The sequence below is a fragment of the Taudactylus pleione genome, unplaced genomic scaffold (assembly GCF_031769625.1).
Source record: "Taudactylus pleione unplaced genomic scaffold, aTauple2 ptg000041l, whole genome shotgun sequence".
Lineage (NCBI taxonomy): Eukaryota > Metazoa > Chordata > Amphibia > Anura > Myobatrachidae > Taudactylus > Taudactylus pleione.
Genome location: NW_028284443.1, coordinates 50,112,808 through 50,129,719, shown reverse-complemented (window position 1 = coordinate 50,129,719; position 16,912 = coordinate 50,112,808). Strand labels below are relative to the sequence as shown.

The following is a 16,912-nucleotide window of genomic DNA, read 5'->3' as shown; positions in this document are numbered from 1 at the left end:
GTGAGTTGTGCCAGCGAATTGCAAGTTACAGATGTGTCCTCATATACTATTGCTGCAGTTGTGCCAAACAGACCTCCTTGGTGCACCAAGTCCTGTGCTGCTCTGCTAGTGCCAAGTGTCTTTTTCACCCAAAAATGTGTCTTAGTCGCAATCAGAAGTGACAGACCGACTCACAAGACTGCACCGATTCATTTGAAATGTGTCTGCATCTGTATAAGAAGTGCTGTAATGCAGCAGCCGTGGCTTTTTTCTACACCAAGTTCCCTCGTGCTTAGTAAACAGCTTCAGTGGCACATCAAGCAGTGCAGCGTTGTGAAGGGGTTTGAGACTTCCGATTGCGACAAAGATGCATGTTGAGGTGAAAGACTTGTAAGAGATGCTGGGTGCAAGCTAAGTCACACTGTTGTGTACTGAGCACTGCAATTATGTGAGGTTATTGTCTGTACTGTTTTGTACTTATGCATCTTGTTGTATGTTTTGCCTCTGTGTATGGTGCTTTGGAGCCTGTGTGGCACCATATAAATAAAAGATCGTCATCATATTGACAACTATGCATTAACTTCCTATTAGAAATGCATAAATACATTGCATAGGATCTTCTGAATGCGCAATCATTTATAACATCATTCCTCAAATATCTTCCTGCTCCACAAATATTCCTATCCTATTAAAGCTGACCTGTTTCTTCTAAACCTTGGCACATGCTGTATACAATTATTTAAAATGCATTAATTGTAAGTAGGGAACCGAGTAGAACCGAGCCTGCACATCCCTAATTGTAAGTAACATGTACAATTAGCATCGGGCTTTGCTGAAAATTGTCCAGTATTTTCTGAGTGTAACAAAGTATTTTGTTTTCCATTTATTTTTCTCCTTTTCACTAGGAGATGGTATAGTTTTGCTACCTATTATCTATGCAGAGATGCTTCAGTAAGTGATTAATTTTGCTCTGATATTTATTTTATTAGGGATTGCCCAGGGCTGTGGCAGTAAAGGCAAACTGCAATCTGTATTCCTCAAAATTGGTTTAAAATTTGCTAGTGTCTATTCTGGTGTGAAATCTATGCTAGTGGTCACAATGCAGAGCCAATATTAATATGCACCTCAGATTAACAAGGTACTGGAGAAGCAGCTAAGTATGAAACATTTGTAAACTACATTGACTTACAGTTGTGCGCGTCCTGAAATCGGGCCTACTGTAGTCCCAATTCTCCAATTGTTTCCTGTTTTTCTACTTTTCTGGCAGAACAAGTTGCAGAACTTTTATAAAAAGTTTAAAATAAAGCGTTCAAATGAGACTCAGAAAACGGTGTATATTTATTTATTTTTTGCCATTTGTTACACCAGTATAAATTCTTTATACCTCCCACAAATTTAATGAGGTTGCAGTGAAGGAATTGACTGTAAATCTGATTATTTCATGTGTTTATAGACACATTTATGCTTCTTTGGAAAGACTTTGAAGATGGCAAGTATGTCATAATCTTAGTTGAAAGTTGCTTTTTTTTGATTTAATTTACTTCTATGTTTATTGGGGACCTCTATTGTCTGCTTATTGGAGCAGAGACATTTGTTACTGTGGCTGGGGGCTTCCATAATGATTTGTAGTGATACATCACATATAAAATTTTGCCCTTCAAAATGAAAATATGCCCTCCTCACTGATTAGGCGCTAGAATAAACACTACGGATCAAATATAATAGGGTGAGAGTTTAGAAAATGTGAGCGAAAACTCGGCTAATGTAATAGTCTGAGAATATGCAAACTTACATGTTTTTAGACTAAAAAAAAACTCTCACGATTTAAACTCTCATCCAGATGTTTTCCCATTTTGAAGATACAACTCGACCAATGTAATAGTGTGAGCGTTGTTTACTGCTAAACTCACATTTTCTAAACTCTGACCCTATTACATTTGTCCCTATATATTATGTGTATATATTTCAACAGTTAATGAGGCACAGGTTGGTCTTTTCATATAGTAGTGATTTAATAAAATGCTTTCTTAAGACAAGTTGTCAAAAGTTATTAAAGGGGGATATAAAGCATGGGGTAACAGAAACGACGGAGCATTCATAGGATTACCCCAGGCAGTTTGCCCTATCCCAATACTAAATGAATATAATTGTATACACACAAATCACGTCAGCATGCAGTTGCAGAACATCAGATAAATCTAAATATAAAACATTTAAATTCTTCACATGACAAATATTTATCCAATCATTATTTTAAATGATTCCAACTCTTGTCGCAGTTTCTCTTTTACCCATATTTTTATATGATTGACCAATATATGGTTTTATTCTGTTAATGGACTGAACTGTAAGGTACAGGCGTTTACTTTTCCTTTCTGCGAGCACTACAATATGCGCCCCATGACCAGTCTTGTCCCTTTTTATTTTTAGGTGCTTGGTCACACATAATGAAATGGAAATTATTCAGTGTCTTTTAATATTTGAATTATCTTTATCATGTCCAGATGGGTATACCTACAACCCCATGCATGTTGGTATTGGATCGAAAGCATTTGGTAATTCTTGCTTCATTTCCAGTAGATTATTTTCCTGTTTGTAAATGTAAGCGTGAAAAGCTTTTTGTATTGAAGTGCATATTCATCCTCTTTATTTTGGGCATTTAACTTTACATATGTTAAGATAATCAAAAATATGAAATATTTTCTAATCTGGCCACACCCTGGCTGACCTGCCTAAAGCTATATTACACTCGTATACAATCGTCAAGCCGTTCTTTCGATTTTGACCCCTTCTGTTGTTATCGAAGGAGTGTGTACGCACCTTCCAGCATGTTTTGTCGGAAGAAAACTGGTCGAATCGAAGGATTGCATGTAATGTGCAGTTTAATATTCATCCGATTCCTTCGGGCGAGATCAGACCAAAAGTGCAGTGTATGAACCTTCCACTGTTGTTGCAATTCTACACCAGCAGCAGTGCCACCTCCTGTCGGTGGTACAATAATTTTCTTTTGATATTTTGGCAGTCGGGGATCGAAGGTCAGCAGTATGATACTCTGATCGCACTGAGTGAAAACAATTGTGGGTCCCAGGGACTGTGGAGTAGGGGCCCAATTTTTGAAAGTTCCATCATATATTATGGGGGGTGAAGGCAGGCAGCAGTTGGGACCGTGCTGGAGATATAGGTAGGGAGAAGTTGGGGGTAGAGCTGGGAGTAAGGGCAGGCAGTGCCACGTGTAGGGAGGCGTAGTTGTAGACAGCAGTTGTGACCCTGCCAGGGGGCAAGGAGGGGGCTAGTGGCAGGCAGTGCTGGGGTTAGGGAGGTAGCAATGGTAGAAAGCAGCTGGCGCAGTACTGGGGAACAAGGAGGGGGCTAGAGGCATGCTGTACTTGGGGTATGGAGTGGGCAAAGTTAGTTAGCAGCTGGGGCAGTACTGGAGGCAAGGAGACTCTGATCCCTGGAACAGGTTTATCAGGTATGTTAATGGTGGGGGGCCCTGCGCACTGGAACGGACTAAAGTGTTCGGGGTGTGCTGCAGATAATAGGTCGCCGTGACCTTAAGTATATGAAATAGAAGGGTAACACTGCGCTCTACCCCTTCTGTGTGATGACTAAATAATAAATGAATGCAGGATGTGAAATGATATACACTTTTAATTCCAAAATAGTTGGTGAAGTGAGTATAATGAATCAGGGTATACACATTAACAGCAAACTTGTGTTCTCATATAAACATGTCTATACAGTTAGTTGTGATGGTAATCCTATAAAAAAGTCTAAGAGTACACTACTACCCAATGCAATATGAGATAACATTGGTGGGTGGTAGGTAAAATTCTCCTTAATAAAAGTCTCTCTAACACCTGCGTGTTCAAGTCTGTCCGTGTGAAGTACCTTCACTGCCTTAGTTGAGCGGCGTCCCGCTTTCCTTCGCGTTGTGGTGCACCTCTTCTCTCTTTGATGTTGGTTCTGGGGCGGTGGAGGCCCGGTGGTTTCAGCCCGGTCTTATGGTACACCTAACTCGTGTGGCTACCTCTACCACTGTCGTGCTCCCTACGGATCACCTTGTTAAGGTTCACCTTGGGGCATCTAGCTGTGGAGGTGCCTGGCTCTGGATGTTGTGACCTCCTTCTGGTCCCTAATGGGGGTCCGTGGTTGGTCTCTCCCTCCGGCCCGAGCAGTGCGCCCGCTGTCTGTTCCTGATCGCTTCCGGGTCCCGGTCACGTGACCGCGAGTCCTAGCTTCCTTGATGCTGAGCTGCCCGTAGCTGGACAGTTCTCAATAAATATGAGATAGCATTGCTCTGGTGGGTAAGTATCAATGTCCCAACATGTTTTGGCCCTTGGGTCTTCCTCTGGGGATGTGTGGAAGGAGAACTCTGTCTCTGTGGCTCTTTTATTAGTCCTGCTAGATGTTACATGTTATCCAATTGGGCAGTAAAAGAGCTGCGTTGCTTGGTGCATAGGGCTGTCACTCAGTGTGTGCTGTTACAACGTGGGTATTACTGTTCCAGTTTGGCATGTTAGGGGTTAGACGGCCATCTTGGTTGTGGCTAATGAATGGGTAGTTAGCCACAGCCTCCTTAAACATGGAATTGTGGTACTACATATATGTATTAAAACCTTAAATTCCAGACCACTGCAACAAAACTCATGGCTCCAGCCCTACAACTTGCACAGTAGTATGGTCAATCTCTCAGGAAGAGTAAATATCAGGTGGGTGCATGGGGGTGGGCAGGATATACAGGGCAAAGAAGTCAGAAAGTAAAGGGGAATTAGCAAGAGAGAGTAGTACTGTGTGACTGAAGTAGAAAAAGGAGTGCTGTGCAGCAAGGTGTACTGAGCTTCCTACCTTAGGTCTGTTATACTATAATCTCAGCGCATTGCATACCCCTAAGTCCTCATTTATAAAACTTGGTGTGCAGGAAAGAATTGAAACAAATATGACATTTGTTTTCTTTAATAGACTACCACATATATTAGTTATCTATATATTAGATTCTGGATACAGTTCAATATATGATTTTTTATTTTTTTTATTTTCCAATGTGTGATTCAAGTATCTGATAAAAACCGTAATGCTGGTGCTAGACCATGTTATCACCCAGCAATACGCTGGTTGCCAGAAAATACAGTATTAAACAATATATATAAAAGGTTAGCAGTATGTATCATGTCACTTGGGTATTTTCTTATATGCAATAGTGATTTTTCTATCTAACGATGAATAATAAAGTTAAAATGACAAAGTTCTATAACAGCTTGACAAGAATTCGGTTACACTAGATCAACCAATCACAGATCAGGTCACTGTATAGGAAATATTATTCTAGTCTAAAATGTGTATTTCCCAGCAAAGTTTGTAAATGTCAGCATCTCCATGTTATCTGTGTGCGGAAATAGTTTGCTTATCGTGTCATGTTCTCACTCAAGGTTTGTTTTTTAACAATATATAGTATAGTACATCATTCTCCCATTTTATCTGAAAAAGATTGTGGAGACACTTCTAAATAAATATATTTGTATGCATTGAGATTCTATTTGCAGTGACCTGCGAAAGAATTTCAGCATATTTTCTATGTGTATTACAGCCCTTAATATAATGGAAGACTTGTACTTCACTGAATATGTCTGCCATGGTCTTTAATTTTGGGGGTTCCATAGGAGATTGGAGAAGCCTATGCAGTGGTTATTCACATTGGGGATACACGGAAAAATAGCATGATTTCTCAGAAAATTGTAATTTGGGGTTTTAATTATTTTTCAAAAACAACTGCTTTCTCCAAATATACCCTAATGCTGGACCTACATTGTGAGATCAGACTCCCCATCAGACAGGCAGACCAATTATCTGACATTGCAATACACAAATTATTGCATCTGCCAGGCATGCTGGAAGGTTTCTCATGCCTGACATAGCGATAATTAATGGGATAATTGCGTTTTGTATGGCTGCTTAGACATTTATTCTGAAATGCTTAATATTTCAGAAAATTGTCTATTCCCAAGAATATTGGTAACACAGGTGGCAGCTATCATAGGATATAAAATGTCAGTCAGCTAAGTCTGGGATAGTTATTGTGACCTCTACAGTAGTGGCACTGGTGCTTTTAAAATATATGAAATGAGAAGTTGCTGAAGTGTTAAGTGAATAATTACATGCATTATTGATAAAGTGTTTTTTTTAGTTTGATAAAGGATATAGTGTTTCCCCACATGCTTCTGGAGTTATTTAATTCTTTGATATTTGTAAAGATCATATCTGATGTTGGCACAGTGTACATTGCCATTTATAAAACTGATAATGAAGATGGGAGGATCACATCCCTCTCCTCTCCCTTGATTTCTGGATTACATTTGTGATTGTGAATGACAACTAGCAGGTACAACAGTGTGACCAGGTTGTACACCTTTCCATGGTTCTCTCACCTATGCAAGAAGCATTGGAAGTGCAATGCAAATTTGATGGGATACAGAGAGTAAGGACATAACTAGGGCCGCGGCTCAAAGCTCAGTTGTTTTTTTCCTTGGGGCTGAATCGTCCGTCATCACAATGTCCATTTGCCGGGCGCCCGCTGCAATATTTTTCTTAGCAGTACTCCCGGCTCCTCCTGCTGTGTGGCATGATGTATAAGGGGCATTACTGTGTTGCATAATGTGTATGAGACATTACTATGTAGCATAATGTGTAGAAGGGGCACTACTGTGTGGCACAATGTGCTGTAAATGTTTTACTCTTGACCCCTATGTGCATGTTGTTAACAAGACAGAAATAAGCACCAGGAAATTAGGAATTTAAAGATTACCACTATTTCTGGATACTACTGATCTGGAGATTGTAATAAGTAGATTAAAAGTATTAGTATAGGGAGTGAAGGTCTTATTTTTGGCAGTGTGTTCTTAAGCTACTAGTAACTGAGAACAAGGTCGCAAGCTGATCGTAGTGATAAGTGCATAGCCATAAAAGCCAATTTCCTTCTATTTTTATGGAGATTATGTTCTTTACTCCTAAAAAAGGAAATCTGCAGGACCTATGTAAATGAAAGCCAAAAAGCTTTATTCAAAACTCTGTTCTCTGTATTTAAATGGATGTGCTTAGAATAATATTCAGCAAATGTGGCTGTAAACACAACCGTAATGTGTCTCTTTTGTTTCTAAATGATCATGTACTTGGCTGCAATAAAATAAGTTGTCTGCACTATGCTGGGCATGTTCTCCTGTTATATGAAATTATGTTTAATGGGGCCACACTGTGTATGGCTTGTGTCATCCGAACTGTAGCTGGTGAGCCACAGAGCATAACTGACTACGGTTCCAACTCCAACAAATCCCAGACAAGTATGGTTCTATTCAGTATTTAACAAGTGTATCACAGGTATTGTGCTGCTCTTCATCTAACCCTCTATTAAATGAAGGCTGCAATAGGCTCATGTTGGTAACCTTATTTTGCCCCTATCCGTATGTTATTTATATTTATGCTTTATATGGTACCATACAATGTACACTCTGCCTTGCAGTACAGTTCCAGTTAGGTCGTTTGAGGGGCACCGTGCCCTGCCCAAATTTAAATAACTAAAATGCGCCCTGCCCTTATGGAGGGCACCCTGGCGCCCCGTTCATCTCATTCTTTGCTGACCTCGGCGGACCCACGGAACCCCGCCTCCCAATCAACTTGCTCCCACCAACTTCATGCTGCCGCGCATTGATTGAACAGACTTGTGACAGCGTGCAAACTGATTAGCTGGCAGGTTGCTATGACAGCCAGGGATGGGGTTAGGGTGTCAGGCTGGAGCGACGCGGCCGCTCTGCAACTACAAGTGCAGGGTAAGCAGTCCAATCACAGTGCAGTTGGTTCTGGATTGACCATGGCGGGGGGCGGCGGGAGGAGAGAGGTGGCAGACAGTGACTGTAACACTGCAGCTTAGTGTTCAGTACTGGCGTTTCAGCTGTGCTGCTGCTTTATGCACTGGTGCACCTCTCCCTGCATCCCCACATTAATGCAATCCGCTCCAGGTGACTGTGTATGCAGCACCCATTTTCTTCCGCATTCAATCATGGGCAGGTGACTTACCCTGCAGAGAAATCCTGAAAACATGAGCTACTGGAGGGATGTGAACACCGGGCATGGGAGCTGCTGCTGCTGCAGGCTAATAGGTGGGTATCCCTGCTATGTACCAGCGCAGCAATTGTCTGTACACCCACACAATGTCCCTGCTCACTGCAGTAGATGCCCATTCCCCAAATTAATCATGAGTGTCTTCTTTGTATGAAATAGGTTAGACACACCCCCAGATTGATGAGAAGTGGGCCTGCCATAAGACCACACCCCTCCCGGAGAGGTCACACCCATTTTCCAGTGCACAGGCGCCTGTGATATGCGCAGATGTGCCCTCCTAGGTGATCAGCACCTGCCCTAAAAAAAATTCCTAGAGTGAACACTAAGAGAACTACATAGGAAAACCAATGACCTCATAAATATATTCATTTTTAATAAGGTATTTACTATAGCTATCCTTCCCAGTAACCCTTATGCACTCACTGTAGGCTTTAGATTTTCCCAGAACTGCTTGAGAACTGGTTTATCTTTGCTCATATAGGGCCTCGTTTATCAACAAGTTCTATTATTCACAGAGAGTGATAAAACTCGTTTTGTATGATAAATGGTGCTACAGCCAATCAGCTCCCAACTGTCATCTGTCTGAAAAATGACAGTTGGGAGGTGATTGGCTGGAGCACCCTTTATCATATGCAGCGAGATTTATCACTTGTTGTGAGTGATAAAACTTGTTCTCTATGGGGCCTCATTTATCAACAAGTCCCAGAGTAACCACATGAATTGTGTGTGGGCAGTGGTGCTTTTAGTCTTTAGGTCCTAGGACCAAGGGTAAACGTGCATAGGAGATGCAGTGCATGCCTATAATTAATTTGGTTATGTACTGTAACTGTTCTGCCAGCACTGCACTTTTTACATAATGTGTATGTTGCATGTCCATAAATAATTACCAATCTGTTTTCAGACTAGAAAAGGTTGATGGTTATCTGGAGGTTAAAGGAAAATCTTTGTTGGCTACATTATTTTTTTATCTACTCTATATGTACTTCTACAATGGTGACAGGATAATGAACACTCTGCAATCTGATCTAGTTTACCAGTAATCCAAATAAATTGCATGCGGTACATGGAGGGCACTGTAGAAATTCTGGACACCATGTCATGCCGCAATTCAGATGAAAATATTCAGATAAACACGGATTTAAACATTTTAAATACTAATTTTTGTTTTGTCTCCCTAGACTACTATAGCCCTGCAATGATTGGTCTTAAAACAGACCAAGAGGTACTGGGGGATCTGGTAAAAATGAAGATCCCAGACGTGGCAGGCTTAATGGAAAGGCATGGGGTGATGTGGACGCTCGTGGTTTCCCGATGGTTTATATGTTTGTTCATTGATATCCTTCCAGTAGAGGTGAGTATACATGTTTTGCAACTCTTAGAACTCTGTAGTCTAATTCAATCACAATCTAGTATAGGCACAAAAGGATAGATTATAATTTGCTATACCAACAACCACAACCCATCTACCTAATTTACTTTTTCAAATTGCAAGAATAATGAAGCAGCCATTATACCTTAAGGAGTCTAGCATATATTAAACTGATCTATTTTACTAAAAATTAAGAAAGATGAAAGGAAGGGGAAAAGATAAGTCTTTGGGGGGATTAGTGGCTGAATTAGGCAGAATGAGCTAATTATAGAATCTAGACACAAAACCGAACTTTTTTGGAAGAGTAAAAGCAAGTGAGAAACCCAAGATTTCCATACATTGTAAACGATAGCAAGGAGTACTGCATAAAACAAGACTGTATACGCAATCCATAAACATGCCATATTCTATGTAAGACTGCTTGTATAAGAGGGAGGAAGCTTTCCATTCCGCAGCCAGCTGACAAGTGCCTGTCGCTATAAGGCCTGATTCTGAGTTGGGAGTAAAGCAAAAAAGAGTAAGTAGCTGTACACCTGGACAAACCATGTAGCAATGCAGAGGGTGCAAATAAATTGTTTTTGCATGTGGGCTATATACTGGCGGCTGTTGCATGTAGACCACAAATGCTGGACAGCTTTATTATAACACTGCACTTTTAGATGTCAGTTTGGACACCCCCCTCCCAAATCTAAATCTCCCTGCACATTTTATATCTGCCTCACTTGCAGTGCAGCATGGTTTGTCTCTGTGCACAGTTACTTGCTCTATCTTGCTTAACTCCCAACTCAGAATCAAGCCCTAAATGTCTAATAAACTTAAGCTGAGGCTGTGTGGTATAGGAACAGGGAGATGTAGCAGAAGCCTTATCATTGCATGCTATATGTAAATAGGGATGTAGTTCATAACCAGGCTGCCGGGATGCCAGCACCGTAATCCCAGGACCAGTCAGAATCCCGGCGCCGGTATTCCGGCAGTAAGTCTTGGGGTGGGGGGGCTAAGGCTTAGGCACTGGAAGGTTAAGTTTAATCTTTGGGAGGTAGGGTTAGGTTTAGGGGTAAGGATTAGGGTTAGGATACTTACCTGCAGGTGTCGGTATCCTAACACTGTCGGGATGGCGGCGTCGGAATTCTGATCGCCGGCATCCTGTACCCAACTCTGTAAATGTTATCATATATCGTTTTTAAGTAGGAACAAGCGATATTTTGTTTTTTGAAGGTTCTAATTAATCTGTTTTCCAATCACCAACAAGTACAGTCAGATTTGTAATTTCCAGTTTAATTACTGCCCAATTTTTTTACTTTTTTCTTCTTCTTGTAATGCATTACAATAAATCCTGTGTTGTTCAGACATGCATTTCATTTTTAAAGTGTACTCGTCTCCAACTTACAGTAGAGTCGGCCTACTTGGCTAACGACTTATAAAAATGGAGCCTGTGAATGGTAGTGACAACACCATAAGGGCACAAGCCAACAAGTACCCTATGTATCCTTAGGGGGCAATTCAGTTGTTTGTAGCCACCTACGCACCCGATGGAGCTATTTAATTGTTGCTCCTGTCGGGCGCGTTCAGCTGCCGGTGTCGCCATTCCAGCTCACATCCCACGAGGGGTGAGAGCTGAAATGCTCAAAAAATTACACGTTTTGAGGCCCAAACGGCGCTTTTCGTGATCGCACCCAGCATTTTGGTCAGGTGCAGCCATTTTATGCGGCTAAATCCGACCTCATCGTGCGCGATCGGTGCAATATTCTAATCAATTGAATCTCTCCCTGCGATCTGTTACTTTAGACAGGAGATTGGGTACAAGAAAACAATTGAATTGCGCCCATAATGGCTCTAATTCCTGGTCAGAGAAGAGGCAAAGTATTGGTTACTGACTGAGGGGTCTATTTACTAAGCATTGGATGGAGATAAAGTACCAACCAATCAGCTCCTAACAGTCATTTTTTTCAAACCCAGCCTGTGACATGGCAATTAGGAGCTGATTGGCTGGTACCTTATCTCCGTTCACTTTATCGCCATCCATGGCTTAGTAAATAGATCCCTGAATGATTACCTTCATTGTGTGTGAAGATAACTGTTACACTTAAAAGGCCAATTCCAAAAATGAAACCCCTCGCAATATTAATTATCTGTGGTGGTGTGTTTCACCTAATTTAGCAGGTCTTTTGATGCTTTACTAGACCACGCCAAGGTAGAAATTCTTCCAATCTAAACTATGCTAGAGATAGGGGTATAGAGAGCACCTCTAGGGGGATCTTTTTAGGTCGAGCTCATCTCTGAATCCCGAATCCCCAGGTAAGTGAGTTTTGGTTTTTTAGTGGTTCTCCTTTTAGTTCATAAATCTGCAATTAATCTCACCTGTGCTTTAGACAGGACATGAAAGAACATATTAAATAGATTTCCAGAAAACTGCCAGCTGTATGATGAGTATTTCTGACGTTTACAGAATGTAATCATTTTGTCAATTTTTATAAACAGTGTTTTTATCTATTAAAAGCTGTAAATTCTATATTCTGTCCCAATTATGCATTGGCATTGTTCTCACTTTTCACAGACTGTACTGCGAATATGGGACTGCCTGTTCTATGAGGGATCAAAAGTTATTTTTCGTGTGGCCTTAACACTAATAAAGCAATACCAAGCTTTCATATTGGAAGCCAAAAATTTCCCTGATGTGTGTGATAAATTCAAGGCCATAACAAAAGGACAGCTTGTTACAGAATGTCACCTCTTCATGCAGGTATCGTATACAGTATGTAAATGATTTAAAACTTAAATTTAGCAGTGCGGTGGTATTGGTGTACATCTCTGAATCAGGTTCTTAAGTGCTAATTATTGGCCTATCAGCTGCCTCATACAGACCACAGTTTATGTACATCAGACATATATGGGGCCATCGATTACAGTAAGCCGGTAGGTGTAGCACTAGGGCCAGCCCGTCTGAGCTGAGTGTTTATTTTTCCAGATGTGGGCACCAGTCGACAATCCCAGTCCCCTACTTTGCGGAGCATTGGAGCAAGTCTAAGAGTGGTAGAAAAACCGAGCACCAGTTCTGAACAGAAATGTACTTCTTATACACTGGATAGTGTATACAGCATTAATAACTAACACTATAGATAGTCTATAATACAGATTTTTGGGGAGAGAGTCTAAAAACAAAAAAAACACCTAACTTTCTGTATCAAATGTATGATGCAGCAACATACTCCCAAACCCCTCTATACAACATGTGCTGAGCGCAGCTCCATCATTTATTTTTATTTATTGCTAATATGATGCAGCAGATGACTCCCCTTACCAACAGATGTCCGGATCTGAGAAGAGGAGTGCAGTGATGAGTTACTGAGCACTCAAAGGCCCGTGAAAACTGCATGGGAGGAGCTGCACATCATAGCAGCTCACCTGGACTCCACCATCTCACTGTCTGTTCAGCAGCCCCCATCACTGACTGACCAAATCAGCAATGGATCGGTGGGCAGGGTAGGTTTCTGGGTATTTGCAACCCCCCTTTTCCCTGATTGCACCACTGATGATGCCAAGATGGTCAGCTCTACAGAGGACTTCAAATTGGAAACCAGATTTTAAAATGCCTAGAAGTATGGACTTCATCTACTATTTGAATTAATTTATTTTAGTAGTAACAAACTGATCTATGTTAAAGCACCTGGATCTGCCCACAGGGAAGAGTTTTCAAAGATCGCCAATCCCAGGATCCTGAGAAGGACCAGACATGAAAGAAAACTTAAAAATGAGGAAGAGGAAGATTAGATTTAAAAAAAAAAAAAAAAAAATTACCTTTTCTAACACCAGTGTATCTTAAAGATGCCTACTTCTTTATACTAATTAACTAAGCACGTCAAAAAAATTCTGAAGATTTCAGATATTCTATAGACCATTTCAATACTAATGTCCCCCTTTTTGGACTGTCAATCTCACCAAGTACTTTCACAAGGATTCTGGTTCTGGTCATGGCAATGTTGAGAAAAGAGAGCAATATCCCTTTGGCCTTATTTGGATGATATTTTGATAGTTGCAATGTCACAGTTAACTTCAGCTCAGGTCAAAGCCTGTACCCTGCAAGTTCTAAAGATGCCTACACACTTGGCGATGTGCTCACGATGTAGAATTTCCCTTGAACTCTCCCCCGGCAGCTCCCCGGCAGTCCTACACACGATTTGGAGTCAAAAATGTCCAGTCTGACTTGAGATCTATCGTGCATCCAGTGCATTGTGTCCCAGATTGGCAAATCTGCCCTACAGCACGGTAGAGCTGAAGATGCGATGTGCGACCAGTGGGGACGTGCATCACATTGTGAGTGGGGACTTATGATTTGGGCATTTTTTACATGATCTGTCGTTCCAATGCGTTGGAATCTGCCAGATCGTGTAATAAATCGCCAATTGTGTACGCACCTTAAGATCACTCGGTTGGATAATAAGTTATATAAAGCCATCTCTGTCCATCTTTAAAGTTGAAACTTTCCTAGGGATGTGTTTCGGACACAGTACAAGGAAAAGAACTTACCCCGAAACAGGAAGTGCTTTCTGTAGTATGAAGTATTGGGCAACAGCACAGATGTGACTGCGATAGAGGCCATTCCTTGGGGCAGGCTGCATACGAGAAGTCTGAGATTTTGCTTTTTAGCAAGCTGGAGCAACAATACAAACAATAAAAGTTTAACAGATTCCTAAAACAAAAGTTAAGAAAGGAAAGACCTACAGTGATGATCTACAAACGAAAATCTGAAAAGGCAGATTGTTATGACAACAGATGCCAGCAGGCAAGGATGGGATGCCACTTGTGAACATCTAATAGCACAAGTTCAGGGGAAAGAAGATATAGCAAGCTTGCTCTCAAACATTAGGAAGATGAAAACAGTTTTTTTAGGTTTATAAGCAGCTCATATTTCAGGGGTACAGGACGCATCAGGCCAGATTTCCTAACCTGCAGTTATGTTACACCTAGAAGATTAGGTACTGAAAAGTCAAATGTCTCTCAAAATTGTAGACAAGTGAAGTAATTAAACCTCAAGACAACATCAGAAAATACTATAGCGGGTGCCTTCTCAATAAAGTAGTAATTCAAGCTGTGTTGTGAATCATACCCATAATACCACAGCCCTAAATTAAATTGAATTCATAATGACCCAATCTATTTGGCCACAGCCAGCATGGGTCTCTCAAGCACTGCAAAGAACAGTGGACCATCCATGGTTCCTTCCACTTTGACCAGACTTAATCTGGTCAGATATAGGGCCAAATGTTATAGGGTAAGAGTTTAGGAGTAAACTCTAACACTTTTTAAACTCTACCAATGTAATAGAGTCCGAGAACATGTAAATTTGCATGTTTTTAGACTTAAAAAAAACCTCACGTTTTAAACTCCAGATGTTTTCCCATTTTGAAGCTAAAACTTGACCAATGTGAGAGGTTACTACTAAACTCACATTTTCTAAACTGCAAACCCAAGATTTAGAGAGTGACAGCCTGCTGTAGATTGGAGCCATTTAAAGCAAGTGTTTTTAAGGAAAAGTGTTTCCTAGCTTGGAAATTAATCTACAATCCAGTACAGGATTTGGCACTTTTTTAGAAGGTAGTCCTCTGAAATTAATATCTGAACCAAGATAAATCAATAACCACTGACAGCAATATTCCTGCAATTTACCACCAGTGATAATTCTGTATATAATTGCAGGAAATATTCCAACACACACTCAATGTCAAATTGTTCTGTGTGCTATTAACCTGCACTACAAATTTTAAAACACAAAATATACAAATGGTCTCTCTCTGTACTGAGTCACCTCTACCGTATCTGTGTATAAATGAAGTTGGGTGAGGAGCAGGACACACTACTGCATCAATGGCACCTTGTTCCGGCCAGACTACATTAACTGTAGCCCAATTCTTCTCCCCTGTGTGGGAGAAGATGAGGTGACGAGTACCTTTATTCATATCTGGTGAAATTGCCTAGCCCTGCGGGAAATTTTGGACTGACTTTAGAGCCCTCATTACTGTTAGTAACCAGCATTGACATCCCACATTATCTTAAATATTTCTGCCCCTTTCCCTGCCTCATATCTAATAAACTTATTCTGAGTGCTTCTACCTGCCTGCTTGCTGGGTCCTCAAGCTCCCAACTATGGAGTCCCTAAAACTCTCTAGTCCTTTGTGTCTGTGGACACAACATCACGGTACTCACATCCTACACCAGTGTTGGCTAACCTTGTCACTCCAGCTGTTATGGAACTACATAACCCAGCATGCACCGCTACAGTTTTGCTATTAGGGCATGCTAAAACTGTGGCAGGGCATGCTGGGATATATAGTTCCACAACAGCTGGAGTGTCAAGGTTAGCCAACACTGTCCTACACTAAGGCCTCCTGTTCAACTATTCTAACTCAATGCTTAAAATGCGTATTGAACTAGAATATTCCCCTCCCATATGCCTTACTTAAGTTTTCCTGTTGTCTTTCCACATCTTAAAATAAAACCTAGGAATCAGTATTTCATGTATTATTCTGTACAGTTTGTACACTACCTGCTGTATTACCTTATCTGCTATTGAGCTATTTATATCATGTAATCTACATTTACTACAAGCCAACTTGACACAGGAGTGGTTTCTATTGTTTCACTTGGTACCCCTGGTTGCCATTAATAAAATGCAATTTAAAGAATAAATACATATAAAATTAAATTTGCATTCATTTATTTTATATTTCTTCTGTTGCAGAAAATCTTTACTGACCCAGGGAGTTTATCAAGAACCACAATCAGTAAATTAAGAGAGAAACACCGCTCACAGTTACTGACTCAGTCATAATTGTCAGTCTTTCATTACTCCTGACACATTCCTTCAATGTAATAATTGCACTGAATAAGTCTTTGCTGCCTGGTGGAGTGCAACAAGTTGTTATACAATATGCTGCAGTCATGGCTGTAAGACATTAGCAGATGACGCTGACTGTTAACACAGGCTATGAACCTTCCTTTTTTTAGGGCTTTAAACACTACTGTACTTGGAAATTTGTAGACTTAATATATTTACTTTTCTGTGATCTTGTGGTAAACCGAATTCTGTTTGAAACAATAAAATATATACCCTGCTACCAGGTAAAACGCCTGTCATTGTATTAAAATATTTATTACTAGCACTTTGTACTGCAATATTTTTTCTGCGTTACGTTAAAGGTAATGTTCCCTAAATGTAACCATCAATTTTCAATGCACAACTTTGACTCCTGCCTAAAGCATGTGATGTGTGTAGCATAGCATTAGTTTGTTCTTATGTTACTGGAGTATATAATTAGTAAAGCTAATTATCCAACATGTTCATATGCAGATTTTTTTTTAATTATTTTGTTGCACAGCCCCCTCCAAATGGCAGCCCATTAATATTTCTGCAGGTACGGCATTGCACACTTCCGTTGTGTTTTAAAATGGCGAGCT

At 40.6% G+C, this 16,912-nt stretch overlaps 1 protein-coding gene across 5 annotated transcripts in view; it reads left to right on the top strand.

The window, feature by feature from the left end:
- Positions 1–16,614, top strand: part of GRTP1 (growth hormone regulated TBC protein 1) — a 40,692-nt gene extending 24,078 nt beyond the window's left edge. For all 5 annotated transcript variants that reach the window (XM_088458637.1, XM_088458612.1, XM_088458629.1 and 2 more), the window contains exons 7-9: positions 9,270–9,442; positions 12,015–12,200; positions 16,197–16,614. In XM_088458637.1, the coding sequence (XP_088314763.1) occupies positions 9,270–9,442; positions 12,015–12,200; positions 16,197–16,286 (449 nt within the window). In that variant the 3' untranslated portion in view covers positions 16,287–16,614. The remainder of the gene's footprint in view (positions 1–9,269; positions 9,443–12,014; positions 12,201–16,196) is intronic.
- Positions 16,615–16,912: the final 298 nt, after the last annotated feature.